This window comes from Melanotaenia boesemani, chromosome 15, assembly GCF_017639745.1.
Source record: "Melanotaenia boesemani isolate fMelBoe1 chromosome 15, fMelBoe1.pri, whole genome shotgun sequence".
In the NCBI taxonomy this organism is placed as follows: Eukaryota; Metazoa; Chordata; class Actinopteri; order Atheriniformes; family Melanotaeniidae; genus Melanotaenia; species Melanotaenia boesemani.
The window spans coordinates 29,653,345-29,671,391 of record NC_055696.1 but is presented as its reverse complement, the minus strand read 5'-3'; the positions used below and the strand labels follow the sequence as shown (position 1 = coordinate 29,671,391).

At 40.0% G+C, this 18,047-nt stretch overlaps 2 protein-coding genes across 3 annotated transcripts; one reads left to right on the top strand and one right to left on the bottom strand.

Moving 5' to 3' along the window:
• Positions 1-1,162: 1,162 nt before the first annotated feature.
• sap30l (sap30-like) lies at positions 1,163-12,999 on the top strand. Its single transcript, XM_042008805.1, has 4 exons — positions 1,163-1,918; positions 3,268-3,390; positions 7,578-7,676; positions 12,227-12,999. The coding sequence occupies exons 1-4, from the start codon at positions 1,733-1,735 to the stop codon at positions 12,353-12,355; spliced, it is 537 nt and encodes a 178-aa protein (XP_041864739.1). The 5' UTR covers positions 1,163-1,732; the 3' UTR covers positions 12,356-12,999.
• Positions 13,000-14,329: 1,330 nt separating this feature from the next.
• Positions 14,330-17,575, bottom strand: LOC121655019 (heart- and neural crest derivatives-expressed protein 1-like). 2 transcript variants are annotated; one of them, XR_006013065.1, is made up of 3 exons: positions 16,517-17,575; positions 14,910-15,381; positions 14,330-14,520 (listed from the first exon to the last, which is right to left on the bottom strand). XR_006013065.1 is itself a non-coding variant. In XM_042009448.1 (2 exons), the coding sequence occupies exons 1-2, from the start codon at positions 16,994-16,996 to the stop codon at positions 15,286-15,288; spliced, it is 576 nt and encodes a 191-aa protein (XP_041865382.1). In that variant the 5' UTR covers positions 16,997-17,575; the 3' UTR covers positions 14,330-15,285. The 2 variants fall into 2 exon arrangements, 1 of the variants encoding a protein (XP_041865382.1); XM_042009448.1 differs by having other exon boundaries at positions 14,330-15,381.
• Positions 17,576-18,047: the final 472 nt, after the last annotated feature.

Genomic DNA, 18,047 nt, shown 5'->3' with positions numbered 1-18,047 from the left:
ATTTTATTTTGGGGATATTTCAGGAATAGTTTTGGTTGACCCATTTTGTTTACATATGGCATGATTTGCTTTTATTATAAATAAACTGGGTTTTATTGTATATCCCTCTCTCCAACTAGTGTGTTACTTCCCTTTTACACCCCTAAACAAAAGGATGCGTAACACCTTGAAGGACTGAATCAAAGCAAAGATGTGATCCAATCTGTTGGTTTCCTTAGCTTGGTAATTATGTTTATAAATTTGTTTATGTAAACAGTTATTACAAATTGGATTAATGTGGATCAGATAATGTGTAAACACGCATTTAAATTTATCTAATGTAAAAACCAATTGCAACAAACTTTTAATTGGATTTTACCTGGATTAGAATAAACTTTAACTGAACTCTGTATTAGTACCTTGAGATTACTTTGTTGTGATTTGCAGCTATGTAAATAAAGCTGAATTGAACTGAGTATATCTAATATCTGCTTTTTATATTCTAAAGCCTTTTAAAACCACAGAAAGAAATAAAACTTGATATACTGTCACAGATTTGTCTGACCGTTCTACAGATTGTGGAGTTCCTGATTTCAGTTCATGTGAGAGTTTTTGCCTCCCCCCCGTGGTCATACGGGGAATTACTTTATGACGATGTCAACACATGTGTCTTCATTCAGGTTAAACCTCAACATGACTGGTTACGATGCGACTGAAAACACACAGACCAATTCAGTTTACGTCCACAAGCTCCTACATAGTGTAATGGACTTCAGGGTTGATAGCAGATCACCCTGAGGAGTTTTTACGGTAGCAGGCTTCTGTCATGAAGGCGGCCCTAACACGGCAGTTCCTAAGATTTCGTCCGTGTGGATTTCCCGGCTGTATCTTGTTAGATTGTTTATCAGGGAAATGATCAGTTTAGAAATCATATCAGTTTGTACATTATGAAGACTGTCGACTATTCAATTTCGCAAACGTACTGCACAGTTGAAAGCTCATTCGACTCTACACAATACTGCCCTTAACTCCTGTTAGTAAAAAAAAAAACACATGACGCCGAATAATACAGGAAGAACCGTTTAATGATTGTCATTTCTTACAGCCAATAGGATTGTAAGTTTTTCACCTTAAGTCCGCCGTTGAACAAAATTGACCAATCGGAATTCAGGATGGGAACTTCCACCACACAGGCGGAGCATGTTCCATTGTATGACCTGTTCTGAAAGAGTACCGCGATTGTAGAGGAACGGACTGTGGAATGCGTGATTTTATTTTTTTTAAAAAAGTTTAATTAAAACCTGCGGCCAATAGTCACCCTTTTGTACAGAATTGTTTGCGGTTGATGCAGCTCACGGTAAAGTAACTGGTGGTTACTGGGACAAAGTGCGGCGTCTCACCGAAGGAATTCCAGCATCACCGGCGCCTCATCCACCTTACTGTCCTGTTAGCACCTCAGATTACCAGCCTTATCTGCATATGATTTGTGGTGTGAATCCGACGGAGGTATTCGGGAATGTCTTTCACTCGTGTTTTTAATTAGTCGCTAGTCCCTAACAGACGGGCAGGGTTCTTAGGTCGCGAACTAGCATTTTAACCGAATTAGCTAACCACCTAGCTGACGCTAACGTTGCCGGTCGTCTTCCACAAAAGGGCAACGTGTGGACAAGAGTTTTTAGCTAATCTAACGCGTTCTCTTGAATAATTTGTAAGTGTTTGGGCTGCCGCTAAAAGATCGCTACAGTTGTACATAATGAATGGATTCAGTACAGAGGAAGACAGCCACGATGGACCGCCTGCTCCGCCGTTTTACGGACAGAGCTGCTGTCTGATCGAGGACGGAGAGCGTTGCGGCCGCTCAGCTGGAAACGCCTCCTTCAGCAAAAGGATCCAGAAGAGCATATCTCAGAAAAAACTCAAACTGGACATTGACAAGAGTGTAAGATCACGTTTTTTATGTTTGTAGCAATTGTAAGAGTTAGATGTTTGCTGAAAGTTAACTGTCGGGGAAACTGCTCCTCAGCTGTCAGCTAATGCTAGTTAGCTTGTTAGCATCAGTTGATCAGCAAAAGCTGCCGGCGTTCCCGTAGTTTGCTAGCTAGCTAAATGTCAGGCTAACTTTTTCTGTGCTAACTCGGTGTTAGCTAGGACAGCAGTGTTTCTCCACGTTAACTTTCCACTAATGGTCCATCTGCTCGTCGTGAAATTGCTGTTGTTGTTGAAGCTTTATACTTAGCTCAGAGACAGAGCCTGACACACACAAACACACACACAAAAACGAATCCATCAAGTCCACCGTGTCTGGTCAAGACCCAGCTCCCGGTCGCAGAACCGGAAATCATCATTTACAAGATTTATGGAGTTTGTTGTCCTTTATAATATACATAAAACGTAGTGTAATATAGACAGTTAGCGTTAAAGTGTCTATTATCAGATAAATCAAAACGGGGCTCTTAAATTTTAAGCTCTTTAGATACTGAAGAATAAAAACTTGTCACACATCTGTTCTGAGAGGTACAGTGTGTGTTTCAACACTGGAAGCCATGTTTGTTTAAAGCGCCTTGTTTCTTCTGTTTGAATCAAGCAGCAATCCTCAGTGTAACCCTGCTCCTCAGGTTAGCTGTTTTGTGTTTAGAAATATACTATGTTTTAATTTATAACTGAATAAATGGGAGTAGAATAGAACAATTGAATTAAAGTTTGTTTATTTATCTTAAATATTTATTTAGCAGTCATTCATGGAAACATTAAAGAAATCATTAGAGGTTGACAGATATCCGGATTAATGTGTTGTTTCATGGATTGTTTCTTAGTTTAATTTATTTTCGGGCTGTTTGTCCTGTAAACAGAGCACAGCGCAATCCATTATTGAAGCATTTAGTCATCGTTAAACTTTTATGACTATTGAATTGGTTATGGATATTGTCTGTATGTTTTTGTATTTTTTTTCCTCAAATTATTTCTCCACAAACATGGTACACCCAGGTGTACAGAATTATTAGGTACCTCAGGTTTCTCCAACCATCTCCAGGTCACACCGTTCAGGTCTCTGTATCCTGTCTACATCAGATCCAGTTTCGTTTTTAAGATCCATGCTCATTTTTCTGTTTGCCAGCGAGTAATTTTTCCTGGACCACGCTCTTCTATTCTAATCATCTACTTCCTGTTTTCACTTCAGACTCTGTCGGTTTACTTTGCTTCCTGTGTTTAGACAGTGTTGAACAAAGCTGTGGGTTATTTGATCCTCATCACGTCCTGTCACGCGTCTCCTCTCTGTTACCTGTCCAGGTGAGGCATCTCTACATCTGCGACTTCCACAAGAACTTCATCCAGAGTGTCCGCAACAAGAGGAAGAGGAAGACCAGTGACGACGGAGGAGAGTCCCCAGATCATGAGGTGGAGGTTCCTGAGGTGAGAGCAGGAAATGTGCTTAACACTTAGATTGTGCAGAAGTTCAGGCACCTAATTCCCAGGCTTCAGCTTTCACCCTTAAAACTCCAATCTATCTCCGGCGCCCCCGAGTGCTGTCACTTATATCATCAACAATTTCCCAGGAACAGTGGTGTGTTACTGGGGGGGTCAGTTGTGATGGATAGATTATCCTTTAGGTGATCTATAGAAGTTTTAAGGCATTTATATCCTGTCCAGAAGATTTACAATCCCTCCAAAACGTGCAGTGTTTACTCATAGACAATATATGGTAAATCCACAGAGTGAGCCATGAAAACACCGTTATTTATTACATTTTCATCATAAAGAAAGATCACTGTGTTGACTGCCATTTAAAAGGGCTGAGCTTTTACATACATTTTTATGTAAAGAAAAAGACAAAAAAAAAAAAAAAAAAGAAGCAGACCAAAAGTAGCAAAATATGGCTTGGAGGTTAAAGGGTTAATGGTTTTTATATTTTCTTCCTGGGGCTGAGATATTTCATTTTTTAATCCTGGTCCAGGCACAGCGAGGCTCGTTTTGAATTAATCAACACTAGTTTCCTAAACTCACAGTGGACTTTGTGGAAAACCACAGATTGCGTAACATTTACATCCACCCACTATTCTGAAACCAAAACTCAGTCTAAAGAACTCCATAGTCCTGAAAAACCTGGAAAAGTCATGGAAATATAAAATCCTATTTTTCCAATCCTGGTAAAGTCCAGTTGAATTGTTAGATTTTGGAAAAAGCTTTAGAATTTATTTTGAGGAGATTGTTTTACACACAGTCGCTAACGTTTGGATTCATGAGTTTGTGCAGAACGGAGCAGGAACTGGTGGCTCCCAGATTCCAGTGCAGTGTTAGAGCAACATCCACAACATTAGTGCTTCCCTAAAGCCTGGTACACACAGCGATTTCTTTTTTAATCTTAAGAGATTTTTTATCTGGTCGAGACCTCACACATGAAGATAAAAAATCAGTTTTGAACGTACTGTGTGTTGTGTGCTCCAAAAATGTAATCACAGAGAACACACACACATTACGATGCTGTCCCGCAACTCATCTACAATCTAGTCCTCCGAGCCGGACAAACGTCGAAACGTAGAAGAAGAACCAAAGCAACAACCGGCAATAAACAAAGAAGAAACATAGCAACAACCCGCAACAACCGGCAAAAAACGAAGAAGAAGAACCATAGCAACAACCGGCAAAAAACGAAGAAGAAGAAACATAGCAACAACCGGCAAAAAACAAAGAAGAAGAACCATAGCAACAACCGGCAAAAAACAAGAAGAACCATAGCAACAACCGGCAAAAAACGAAGAAGAAGAAACATAGCAACAACTTGCAAAAAACGAAGAAGAAGAAGAAACATAGCAACAACTTGCAAAAAACGAAGAAGAAGAAGAAACATAGCAACAACCGGCAAAAAACGAAGAAGAAGAAGAAACATGGCAACAACCGGCAAAAAACAAAGAAGAAGAACCATAGCAACAACCGGCAAAAAACGAAGAAGAAGAAACATAGCAACAACCGGCAAAAAGCCAAGAAGAAGAAACATAGCAACAACCAGAAAACACAACACAGAGCATGGAAGAGGATATAGAGGACGAGGGAATGATGGTCTTGGTACTATTGTTAACAGAAAAAGACAGAACTGAAAACAAACTAAATAAAAAAATAACAGACTGGAGACGGCGTGAACATGGACTTTATTTACTTCCTTGTTCTCCAGCCAGCTTGCTCTCTGATTGGCTACATTCTGTACCACGTCACCATCCACGCAGTCAGAATGCACAAGTCCTCAGATCGGCTCTGAAATATTGAACATGTTCAATGTTTACAGTTGTCGGCTACGACCGGTTTCGGAGCGGATTATCAGGACAAATCGGCTCGTAACACACCACAGACCAAATGATGATTGGACCAGGAAATCTCACGATGATCAAAATCGGGACTAAAACAGCCCAAAAATCGTTGTGTACCAGGTGTTAAATGTGACATATGCAGTGAGAGGAATGCTCTGGTGAAAACATGAGGAAAAAACATGAAAATGAGGCAGACATACTCTAAACACACTGAACTCAACAATAGCGCAAATACAAAGCTTTCCTTCTGAGCTCAACCAGAATGTTGAGCAAAAACTTAGGTGCACCCCAAATTCTTAGTGTCGCTCTCAGCAGCTTATTTTTTTATTATTATTATATAATTTATTATATATTTATTTATTATTTATTATTTAATGGTTGTCTTTTGATCGTTACACATAGACAATGTTGGTTATTTAAATTATTGTGAACAATAATGAGATCTAGAGAAATGTTTTGTCTTAATTTGAAGCATAAATGTTAAGTAAAAAAAAACACTAAAACAGGAAAAAGTTGCAGCTTCACTGAACTAAAAAACTAAACAATTCAAACTTTGAATGGCTCATGAGGCTGTGGTGCTTGGTAAATATCCCTCCTCTGGACTCACATTCAGTCTTTGGGTGTATAAAATGCAGGGTATAAAAACCCTCTTTGGAGGGTTTTTGTTATTCTGTTTTTCTGATTTTGTTCTTTTTATACGCAGCAGCCTCTTAAGCAAGTAGTTTTGTTGAACAAGATTATTATTTGTTTTCCGCTGATCTCCAGGTGCAGCTCAAACAAAGGGAGTGAGTTTGCTGGAGGCTGTTCTCGTTTTGTCAGCCAGTATATTCTCACTCTTAATGCTTCACTAGAAATGGATGCTACTCTTTCAGTTTTGCCTAGGGCTGTGTAGCGTTGGATTTCTCATATATAATGTTGGCTACTGTATAAGGTAGCACATTTTTATGGGGTAATTTTAAATGTTGAATCATTCTACCTTTATAAATATATTGGGTAGCACAAAACTGTGACTTGTTTGAAAAATGCATGTTATTCTGTTGTGATGGGGTAGCACAGATCGACTGATAAACCTATGAATTCAGCCTGCGGTAGAATGTTTCTGCAAGGTAGCACGTTTTGACAGAACACCCGTTTCAATTTCAGATCAACACACAGCACAATATGCACAACTGTGGATCAGAGGTGAAGACCCGCCCCTTCTTTTGGCTTCTTATAAGTGTCATTCTTTTCTCACGAAACATCTGCGTAAGGTCGGTTACAGCTGGATTGATACTGGAGCGGTGTTTATGTACAACAGATGCTGGTGAAATGTGCTCTCACACTCTAGCGTAGGATTGCGCTGTTGTGTTCCAGTTTCTCTTCAGTGGTTACGGCACAAATTCAATGAGAAGATTCAGAAATCTGGAAATACATAACAAACCGACCAATCACAAGGGAGTACTTCTGTGTATCTGTGCTCCAAGCAGGGGTGCATGTCTAGCATGGAAGAGATGCGCATCAAGCCTTTGTGGACTCTGCGTCACTGCCGTAGGCTTCGCGTAGGTCTGCGGAGGCTTGACGTGCATCTCTTAGATCTGACGTGCAGCTTTAGATGTTTCCTTCTCCAACGCAGCTTGTTGCCAGTTCTGCACAACGACCTATTAACCCGAGTCAGGTGTGTTATAGCAGGAAACGTGACACCAGCAGCTAGGCGGCCATCCAGGGCCGGATTTGAAGAGGCCTACTCCAAGCCAGCACTGTGTATATATGTACACTTAATTTAGTATGACAACAATAATCAGTATAACTAAATTCCCTGTAAAATTACATACTAACAGTATTAAACTTGAATTAGTGTGTTTAATCTTTTAAAATAACATTTTATTGAAATTCTGATAAATTTGAGAATGTATTAGAACAGTTTTATGTGAAATAATTCTTCCTTTTGAAGAAAATTGAAATGTGTATTTTCACAGTTACAAGTTTTTCACATTATTTTACATTAGATAAAATTTTTTTATTTCTGGGATCTTATTGGTATTTCCCCGTATTTAAAAAATGGAGGACAAAAAACTGCTGATGATGAAGGAACTGATGAGAATTTTTTAGAGTTTGGAATAATAGAAATACGTTTTAATTTCACCATTTTTTAGAAAAGTTTCTGCATCCTTGTTGAACTGTTGATCTGTTCTTTCTTGCATCTCAGATCGGATGTTTTCTGTGATGATCGCTGTTTTTCACCAGAAACCCGTCTGCAGCCTCCTCAGAGTGGAGGCTCTGAGCCGGCTCTCCTCACCATTGCCTCTGTTCCTGTTTCAGGTGGATCTTTTCCAGCTTCAGGTGAACACACTGAGACGCTACAAGCGGCACTACAAGCTGCAGACCCGACCTGGACTCAACAAGGCCCAGCTGGCAGAGGTAACCATTTGAACTGCTTTCTGACCAGCAGCTGGCTGGTAGACCTCCTGACAACTCCAGAGAACCACGCTGTTCTGTCGTTCTAAACATCCGTACATGTTTGACCCTGCTAACAGTGAATTCTGAATTATGTAGAGCAGCGGAAGTGTAGTGGAGCCTGAGCCAGTTATACCTGTATATGACTGGGAAATATGAACCAAATGGAATATATCAATGTTTTTTTGTTGTTTTTTTTTTTTTACCTGAATCACGAGAAATGATACATATCTTAATGTAATTTTTTTGTCAAGTAATCAGACAGTTTTAGTTTACAGCCTTGAGTGCTAAATGCACTTTTAGTCAGGATCAGCAGCACATGTGCATTAAAGCAGTTGACTGAAATTTAATTAATGTATATTAAATTAAATGCTCAAAGCAAAATGAATGAAAAATACTTTTCAAAGACCATAACAAAAATACAGATGTGCTAAATGCAAAAAGAAAATATAGTTTGAACTCAAACAAGGTATCTGGATATAAATGAATATCTCCGTATTGCCCAGCTCTACACCTGCAGCTACTGCAGGGTCATTCGGGGGTTGAGGTGTTAAAGGTGCTGCAGACACCCAGAGTGATGTGAAGGTTCAGGCTGAATCATCCTGAGCTGCAACACAAAGCAGGAGTCAGTGGTGATGAGGTGATGAAGAGGCAGCAGGGCTTCCACACATGATCTCAGCTGTTTCCTGTTTAGTTGGGATGTCGCAAACATGTTATGCAATTTACTTCGATTGAAACTATTCTTTTCAGTTTATTCATTTAGTTCAGGAGAAGTCAGGTGTCTTAGTGGAGCAGATAACTTCAGATCATTTCAAGACAATCCTTCTTTTCCAGAAACAAGCACCAAAATTCACGCATGTTGTTTGGGGATTGCTTTTTTGATAAAACCCATCAACCATCTAAAACAATTCAAGCATTCCAACTTGCAACCACACTTGATCAGCTGTTGGTAACTCTCTGCATTAGCTGGAAGCTCTGCCCAAACTGACTTGATGACAGAATCAGCCTGACTCGATGACGAACTTGTCCTCACCGTAGATTTCAGGCCAGTGCCGCTGGCCCTGCTTGGCTGTTGGCTGGTCAGCAGCAATGACTGGAACCTGACTGGGGTTCAGAAATGCCACTATCTCCATGATCTTGTCCATCACATGTTTGACCGTAGCAACCGAGTAGGCCAGATCTAGCATCAGAGGCAAAAGTGATGTAATGCTGACCTCAGATGGCTTTCCTGTCTTCTGTGGAGCATGGGGGGCTGACCAAGTCACATCCACAGACTCATCTGTCACAGTGATCTTCTCCAGCCACTCCTGGTAAAGGAGCCTGGAAGTTCTTGAACTTTGTCTACTTTGGTTAGCTGCTGGAAAACAGACGCTGCTTCCATGGAAAGAAGTGGTTGCTGTCGTTGCAGTGGGATTGTGGTCTATGTTGTCCATGGCTGATGTGGTGAACGGCCCTTTTCTCAGACCTGATGAACAGACTACTCCACCCCCCACGTATACTTGCTGATTGTTGCATCTCCCGGATGTGCAGATATCTCTAGCACCCTGTCGTATGAAATGCTGATGTCATGCTCGTGAAGCATTTCCAGGCATCTCCATGGAAACAGGGAATGGGGTCTCTCTGTCTTTGAAGTGTCTGTGAGTTGCTGCTCCTTCTTTGTCCCTTGCATAAAAATTGTACTAAAGCAGCTGAGCAATTACTAGATCTGTCTTTGATGCGCCAAACCTCAGTTAAGATTTCATGTCTGCTTGAAAAATGACCGCCATCTTGAATTTTTATATCAGAACAGCAATCCCCAAGGAGTATGTGTGCCAATTTTGGTGCTTGTTTCTGGAAATGACCGATTGTTACGGTTATCCGTGTACACTGTAAATACAATCAGAATGAAATCATTTCCAGATCTCATCAACCCATGTTTTATTCCCAATAGAACCTAAACAACACATCTGATGTTGAAACAGAGACATTTTATCATTTCATTGAAAATATGAGCGTTAATCTGATGACAGCAGCACATCTGTACAGGATCTGGTCTGAACAGGAGCAACAAAGGGCTGGAAAAGTAATTGTTACTAATAAACAACTGGAGGAGCATTTGACAACTAATTAGGTTAACTAGCAACACGTCAGTAACATGACTGAAGGAGCATTTGAGTCTCTCAGATGTAAAGATGCAGAGAGGTTCACCAACCTAAGGGAGAAACTGGGTCTAAAGATTGTGGAACCATCGCAGAAAATGTTCCTCTAGTTAAAGTTGTGAAGACTTTGAAGATCCCACTATCTACAGTGTATAATATCAAAGGATTAAGAGAATCATAAAAGAATCTCTGTGTGCATGGGACAAGGCTGAAGGTCAAACTGGATGCTGGTGATCTTGGGTTCATCAGGCAGTACTACATTAAAACCAGACATGATCCTCTACTAGAAACCACTGCATGGACTCAGGAAGACTTCCAGAAACCACTGTCTATAAACACAGTTCACCCTGAAATCCACGAATGCAGGTTAAAGCTCCATCATGCAAAGAAGAAGCCAGATGTGAACAGGATCCAGAAACAGTGCCATCTTCTCTGGATCAAAGCTCATTTGAAACGGTCTGAGGCAAAGTGGAAACCTGTTCTGTGGTCAGATATAATTCTTTCTGGAAAGCATGGACGACGTTTCCGGCAAACTAAAGGTCCATTTATGCTCCCTTACACGCATAAATAGTGACGTCCTCATACTTCAGGTGCATGTTTTGCTTTACCATAGTTGTTACCATAGTCAATTCCTCCACTAGTGGGCAGTGCTCAGTTCAGAGGTCACTCCTCTTCTTCTTCTCTGGTTTGTTTCTTTCCCTGGTCACATGTCAGATATTCTGCCCCTGTGATTTCGGGTGGTATTTCCCCGTCTTCTGCATCGAGCATAAATGGGGCTTAAAGAGGAGAGGGAGCACCCAGCTTGTTATCAGTGGACAGGTGAACAGCTGCATCTCTGATGGGATGGGGCTGCATTAGTGCCTATGGCGTGGGCAGTTTCCACATCTGTGAAGCTCCATCAATGCTGAAAGTACATGGAGGTTTTAGAGCAACATCTGCTCCCATCCAGACAACGTCTCTTTCAGGAAGGCCTTGCAGATTTCAGCAAGACAATGCTGAACCACATCCTGCATCCATCACAGCAGCATGGCTTCACAGGAGAAGAGCCCAGCTGCTGAACTGGCCTGCCTGCAGTCCAGACCTTTCACCAATACACAACATCTGGAGCATCGTGGAAGCAGAAATCCAGCAACCAAGGTCCAGGACTGTAGAGCAGCTAGAATCCTGCATCAGACCAGATGGGACAACATTCCTAAAACTCCAGATCTGGTCTCCTCACTTCCCAGATGTTTACAGACAGTTGTTAGAAGACGACGAGATGCTACACAATACCATACCATGCCATGCCATGCCAAAATATATGTAGCACTTTAAAAATATGACACATGGTTGACCAAAGTGTTGCACAATTAAAACACAGGACAGAAACAATTAATATAAACACTAAAAAACAAAGAGGAAACGCTACAATCAGAAGACAATAAAAGCTACGTCAAACTCACACTGGGTTAAAGCCAAAGAATAAAAGTGTGTTTTCAAAGAAGATTTAATAACATCAACAGAGGGAGCTCGTCTTATATGTAAAGGAAGCCCACTTCAAAGCTTTCTGGGACCACAACAGAAAAAGCTGAACATCACTCTGGAACTACTTTTTACAGACATGTTGCTGCCATCAGATTCAAAATGAGCTCATAGTTTTTAATGAAATGGTGAAGTTCATGCTCATCAGGAGGCCACAGGAAAACCTTCAGGTATAAAGGTGCAAGTTAATGTTGAGCTGGGGATGCGTTCATGTCCTGCTATTATTGTCAGGACTTCTGATACCAGCTGATCATGATGAAGTATCCATCATTTTGCCATCTGACATAACAGATCAGTGCTACTCTGAGGAGAGAAGCGATGGACCAGGAAGTCAGCCGAGACCTCTGGCACACAGCTTCGGCTTGTTTGAGATGAATTGTGGATTTTTGGTCCAGATGTGCTCTGCTTCCATGAAAATGATATTTTACTGCTGTTCAGGTCTGAGACAGACCAACTCGTTATTCACTGTAGGGCTGCAACGATTCGTCGACGTTGTCGACAATAAAAATAGTCGACGTTGAATTTACCCGTCGACTACCGTCGGCCAAAAAAAACCCACATCGTCTTCTTCCCTATCTCTGCTGAGCGTTGCGCTTTGCACGTGTGTTTTGGTGACAACTGAGGCTGTCCTGAAAACGTACCGCCTGGACGTTGGGATTAAAAGGGTTTAGCTTCAACATGCATTTTAATATAAAAATAAACAATAGTAGCAATAAATGACTTAAAGTTAATAGCAGCTGGCAACTGGTTCTATTCTGTTCAGGAGGATCAGAACTGAGCCTGGACCAGGTTTTGGTTCCTGCAGATGAAAAGGTGTCACACTGACATCTTTGTGTGTGTGTTTCTGTCTCTCAGACGGTGAGTCGTCACTTCAGGAACATCACTGTGAACGAGAAGGAGACTCTGACCTACTTCATCTACATGGTGAAGAGCAGCAAGAGCCGCTTGGACCAGAAAGGGGACGGAGGAAAACCGCTGGACTAAGTCCTCCATGGCGACAGACAGCAGCTACACCCAACCTGGACATGGCTGACAGCAGCGCCATCTCCACCCAAACCCCCGTCGGACCACAACACAGACCTTTACTGTCCTCTGAGGACAATAAACAGAACCAGAGGTGGGATGAGTCCGCTTGGACTCATTTCTCGCGGTCCAAACACCCATTTTCCTCTTCCACCATCCAGACTTGTGACGACTGCGGAGGACCCGAACTCAGACTGGAACTTTTCTGTTTATATGTACAAAAAACAGCTTCTGATTACAGCTAACCTGCCGAATGACATGTACAAAATATCTGCCTTAAGATAACAGAAAAACACATTTTAGTCACGTTGGGATATCTTCTTCTTTGCTGACTGACACGTTCAGAAGGAGGGAAGCTTGTGCCAAACAGGAAGCTGAACTGGAAGTTTTTTTGTTTGTTTTTTTCATAACTGAGTGAAAATTTGGAAGAGGGGTTCTGTCTTTACTGATATCTGTAAGATCTGGTCTCAGGTTCAAAACAGATAGTCATTAATAATGTCTGCAGCTCCTAGAAACTTTTCTCCAATGTTCTGTGTAAGTCATGTTTCTTTTAAATATATATATATATATATATATATATTTTTTTTTTTCTTTTCTTTTTTTTTCTTATTATTTTCTTTCTTTCTTAAAGCAAAAAAGTAGTTTTTTTTTCCCATCCCTAACATGGTTAAAGTGAAAGTCCCAGTCAGAAATGGGGATGAAGCCATCACAGCGTTGACATTTCCTGCAGATGTGGAGATGGTCCAGTGGAGCCATATATCTACTAACTTCCTCACTAAACAAACACAGAAGTCCAGTGAGCCACAGGTAGATTTTTAGTTGTAATGCACTGATGAGATCTCATGTCGAAGCGTCCTCCTCCACCTCTGGTGGCGTTTGCCTGGATTTAAATCACACTTTAAAAGATTTCTGTTGATTTTTTTTTTTAATTCATATTTTTGGGATTTGCTTGTAGGTTGTTAGTGTCATGTAGATAATGTCCATCTTATTAACATATAGGTCATGCCTCATTAATCTAACTGTTGTATTAAAAAAAGGAAAAAAAAGCATATTTAAGTATGACTGCGTTACTGCTATTAATATTAATAAATGTACAGACAGAAACAGTCTCAGATTTGTTTTTTAAACAGATGGAAACCTTTTAAGGTTTTTTAACACTGCTTGTAAATATTGTTTCCTCAGTAACAGACATTGTCCACTAGGGGTCAGTGTTGACCTTGTTATATGAAGACACCAGAACCAAGACAGTTTCACCCAGAAACTCAATTCTAAAAAGAAACCTACAGCTACATGAGAAATAAGACTAAGATGCCGAAAAATCTACAGAAATATTTACAGATAATTCATTTTCAAGCTATTTCATTCCTTTAATAACACGTCAATTACAGGATCAGCTAATAGAAAATTAAAGATTCAAAACTAAACTGATATATAAATTTCTAACTCTTATATTTATATGTGTGTGTGTTTGTGTATTGTTTTAAATATAATTTTAATATACTTTGTTCAAAAATATATTGCTTGCCTTAAATGTGTGTGTGTGTGTGTGTGTATGTGTGTGTGTATATATATATATATATATATATGAGAGAGAGAGATTGAAGCTACACACGTAAAGTAAAATGTAAGGTAAAATCATTAAAGTATGTATGAATACACATTTCATTTTTTCTAGAATAACGTAAAAGTACAAGAAACATTCCGGTTAAAAAAGAAATAAATTTTGTTCTGTAAAAAGTGTTTATACATATTTTTGTATTCATAAAATTATTTTAAGGTTAATTGCAGCACCATTATTTTACAAGAGTTCAATTAATAAAATAAGAGTTGTTTTATTACCTCACTTAAACACGTACAACGGAAACACACACCACCTCGTCCGGAAAATAAGAATATATACATTTGACAAATAGAGCCACAAATACGCAAACTAAGCTTCTTAAAATAATTATTTATTTACGGAACTTCACATCTAACACACATTTCCTTCAGCACTGCGCCAAATAAAGTTTTCCTTTTCCTCGTAGTGTTTTCTCCTCCCGGCGGAGCAGTGAGCAGTTCAGGTGTTGAGGTAGATTCAGGAAATTCAACTCACTTCTGCAACAGTCTGCACAGTTTGAACTCTTCTGTGTGAGGGGGGTTATAAAGAGGGAGAACAAACAGAAAAACAACCTGATGATGGGGATAAAATGGCCATTATACATATATATATATATATATATATATATATATATATATATATGCTGATCATGTTAAAGATCAGATGATGATAATTTAAAATTTTCATTGAACCTTTTTACCATTTTAAAATTACAAACGCTGACAAAAATCTTTTATGTCAGATTAATTCGTTCAGAGAAAATGGTCGTAGCCGGTTTACTGAGCGTTTATTCTGGTTTCTGACTTGACAAAAATCTGCTAGTTAACTGACTGGAAAATCAGCATCCTGTTTAAGATGTGACCAAATTCCCGTTTCGAGGAAAAATGTTAAATCCGGCCGCTGCATCCTTCTTACCTTATTCAATCAATAATCTGATCATAAAGAATCCAAAGGAAATCTAGCGCAGCAGGAACGTCCTTCAGTTTCCTTCTACACTCAGTTTTAGTTCCGTTCTTGTCAAATGTGAAAAACAACAGCAGGCAGGGCCAGGAAAACACGGTTTCTATAGAAACAGATGTTTGTGGTCTGCAGGAGAAAACGCCACAAATATCAGCGCGTCACACCGCTCGTCCTATGTTGTCCTTGAAGTCTCTCTCCGCGCGCCACGGCGCGCGCACCGCGGTGTGAACAGTCTCAGGCAGTCAGTGTTTTTTTTCCTGTGTTTCCAAAGATTTAAATCCGGAGTCCATGAGTAGATCTGCTGGGAAAACGGAGGTGGAAAAGGAGGAGGTCACTGGTTGAGCTCCAGAGCCCAGACCTGCTGTGGCCACCCGGTCCGGCCCTTCACCTTCTTCTCGGGTCCTAATGAGTCCTGTAGGCCGTCAGTCTGTGGGAAGAGGGGAACCAAATACATCATCATCATCACCATCATCATCATCATGTACCTTAGTCTCAGTTTGATCACACATGTACTGCAGCTTCCAGTCTGACATGTTGGCATATTCTGAGATTTTTCTGCTTTATGAGGCATCCAAAAAAAAAAAAAAAAAAACTTTACACAAACATTCAATTTAATCTAAAATAAATTAAAATTAAATATTAATATGTATTGATAAATTGATCACATAATAATTAGTTATTAGTAACGTAATTATTGTTTTAAAGTACATAATCAACGACACACACACACACACACACACACACACACACACACACATATATATATATATATATATATATATATATATATATATATATATATAACAATGCTTACTTTCTTATTTATGTATTTATTTATCTTTGTATTTATTTTATTTATCTTTTTTCTTTCTTTTTTTTCTTTTCAAATTCAGTACATAAAACATATGACTGAATACTTAATTAAAATAATTATAAAACTATTAATGTTTCATTTATTAATTTCACATACATACACACACACACACACACACACACACATATATATATATATATTACACTATTTTTATTTCATTTAAGTATCATATCAAATAATTACTTACTTTTATAAATGAGTCTAACATGTTATGAAGTCTAAGTAATGTGACCTCATCATTAACATCTTAATGTGGGAAGAAATGTGTTTCTGTTCTCAGTAAACAGGAGCCGCGTGACTGTTTTAATGTAACAGAAATAGTACTAAATATAATAATAAAAATAATAATAATAATAATAACAAAATAATAATAATAATAATAATAATAATAATAATAATAATAATAAAGATCCTCTGAGCAAACCTTCATTAATATCTTGTTAAATTTTAGAATCTTCAGACAGTGAAATGAATCGCACCTTTCAGGCTGTGTGTTCATGTTTTGGATTTATTGGTTATCAGTTAAATGATTTGACCTAATATTTCTTCCTTACATCTAAAAACAGATGTTTTATTGTTTATATTTCTTCTGCGGAGTCACACCGAGACATTTCCAGGCCTCGGGATATTTTCACTCCAGTGCGTTTCTGGAAAACATCTTGGTTTGGAATAATTTTCCAGGACTCACCAGCTCCCGTTTCCTTTTCAGATCCCGGTTTTCAAACTTCTTTATCTCGGCCTTGAAGCCCTCCGTCTCTCCGGAGTCTTTGGCTAGGACGTCCATCAGATAAGCAATATAACTGGTCGCGAGGCGTAAAGTTTTTATTTTAGACAGTTTTGTGTCCGCTGGGACATTTGGGATACATTCCCTCAACTCCGCGAAAGCCGTGTTTATGCTCTCCGTCCTCCGGCGCTCCTTCTTCGGCCCTGACCCTCTCCTCTTGCCCATCCCGGCTTGGAGCCCCTCCAGCCGGCCGTCGTGCGTCGCTCCGGGCGCGCCCAGCTCCGTGGCCGGGTAAGGCGCCTGGATCTGGAAGTCCGGGGGCACCTCGCCGTGGTTCACCACCCAGCTCTGGAAGTAGGGCGCATCCTGGTGACACCTCTGGACGAACGGGAAGGGCTCGTGCATCAGATGGTGGTGATGTTGATAGCCGCCGATGAGGTTCATGCTGAGCCGGATAGGAAATGTGTTGTCTTCCGTTTCCTTGGGTTTCTGGCTGCTGCTGCGGCCCCCAGACGATCTCTGCTCTGGGATCTGCAGCCGACAGGAGTCATCCACCACCTAAACTAAGATTCCTCTGAATTTAACAAGTTACACCTCCAAACTTTACATGGTCGTCTTTCTGATCGGTTTCAGATGAGCTGAAAAAGTTCGGAGGTCCAAAGAAGGAATCTGGACGCTGCGCCGGACTCCGCTGCTGTTTGGCTCATGGGATCTTTTTCCGAAGAGGCTGCACTGATTTGCTGAGGAAATTTGACCCCAGTGAAGGTGTGAGGCCCCAGGTTTATATGAGTTGGATGTGAGCGTGGAGAGGACGCAGCCAATGGAGGAGAGCGCGCAGGATGGGAGGAGAGTCTGTAGAGGTCCGCGCGCGCCGTGGTGCCGTGATATCAGGACACTGCACGAGGAGAAAATATATGATGCTGCTGGCAGTTTATGATCACAAGAGAAGGAAGTTATTCAAGTACGCCCTTTTCTCTTTTTTATTTTGGAATTGTTCCATATTTTGGTTGATTTTGAGCATCGAATCCTTATTTCTGCCCAAACCTGACAGATGCGTAAACTGCTGCTTCTGTGTTCCAGAGGGGGGAAAAACAGCTTATGAATTTTACTTTTTAATTTGGTGAAATTAAATGATAGAAACTTATAACTAATTTAGTCATTTTAAACAGCACAGATTAATTGTGAAGAAGGAAAAATCTCTGGAGAGCGGATTTGATCCAAAGTCGTATTTAAATGATCCTCTGGACCAAAATAAAACAGTTTTCAAAACACCGGCCTTTATTGGTTTATTCTTTTCAGACTAATAACGTTTTAATTTTCAATTTAGTTTAAACATTTATCAGAAGTTCAGTTTTATTCCACACTCTTTTTACTCTAACTCGATCTAACTAAATTATATTTTCCATTTAACCAAAAACGATTTCTAGGATTTTCTTCATATTTCCTGCTGCGCGTGATGCGCAGTGTGAGCTGAACAGAAACATTCTAATCAGCA

Coding starts and splice junctions, on each gene's coding strand:
- sap30l (XM_042008805.1), top strand. CDS start 1,733: ATGAATGGATTCAGTACAGAGGAAGACAGCCACGATGGACCGCCTGCT. Junction 3,391..7,577: donor ATGAGGTGGAGGTTCCTGAG/GTGAGAGCAGGA, acceptor TTCCTGTTTCAG/GTGGATCTTTTCCAGCTTCA. Junction 7,677..12,226: donor ACAAGGCCCAGCTGGCAGAG/GTAACCATTTGA, acceptor TCTGTCTCTCAG/ACGGTGAGTCGTCACTTCAG.
- LOC121655019 (XM_042009448.1), bottom strand. CDS start 16,996: ATGAACCTCATCGGCGGCTATCAACATCACCACCATCTGATGCACGAG. Junction 15,382..16,516: donor TGAAAAGGAAACGGGAGCTG/GTGAGTCCTGGA, acceptor CTCTTCCCACAG/ACTGACGGCCTACAGGACTC.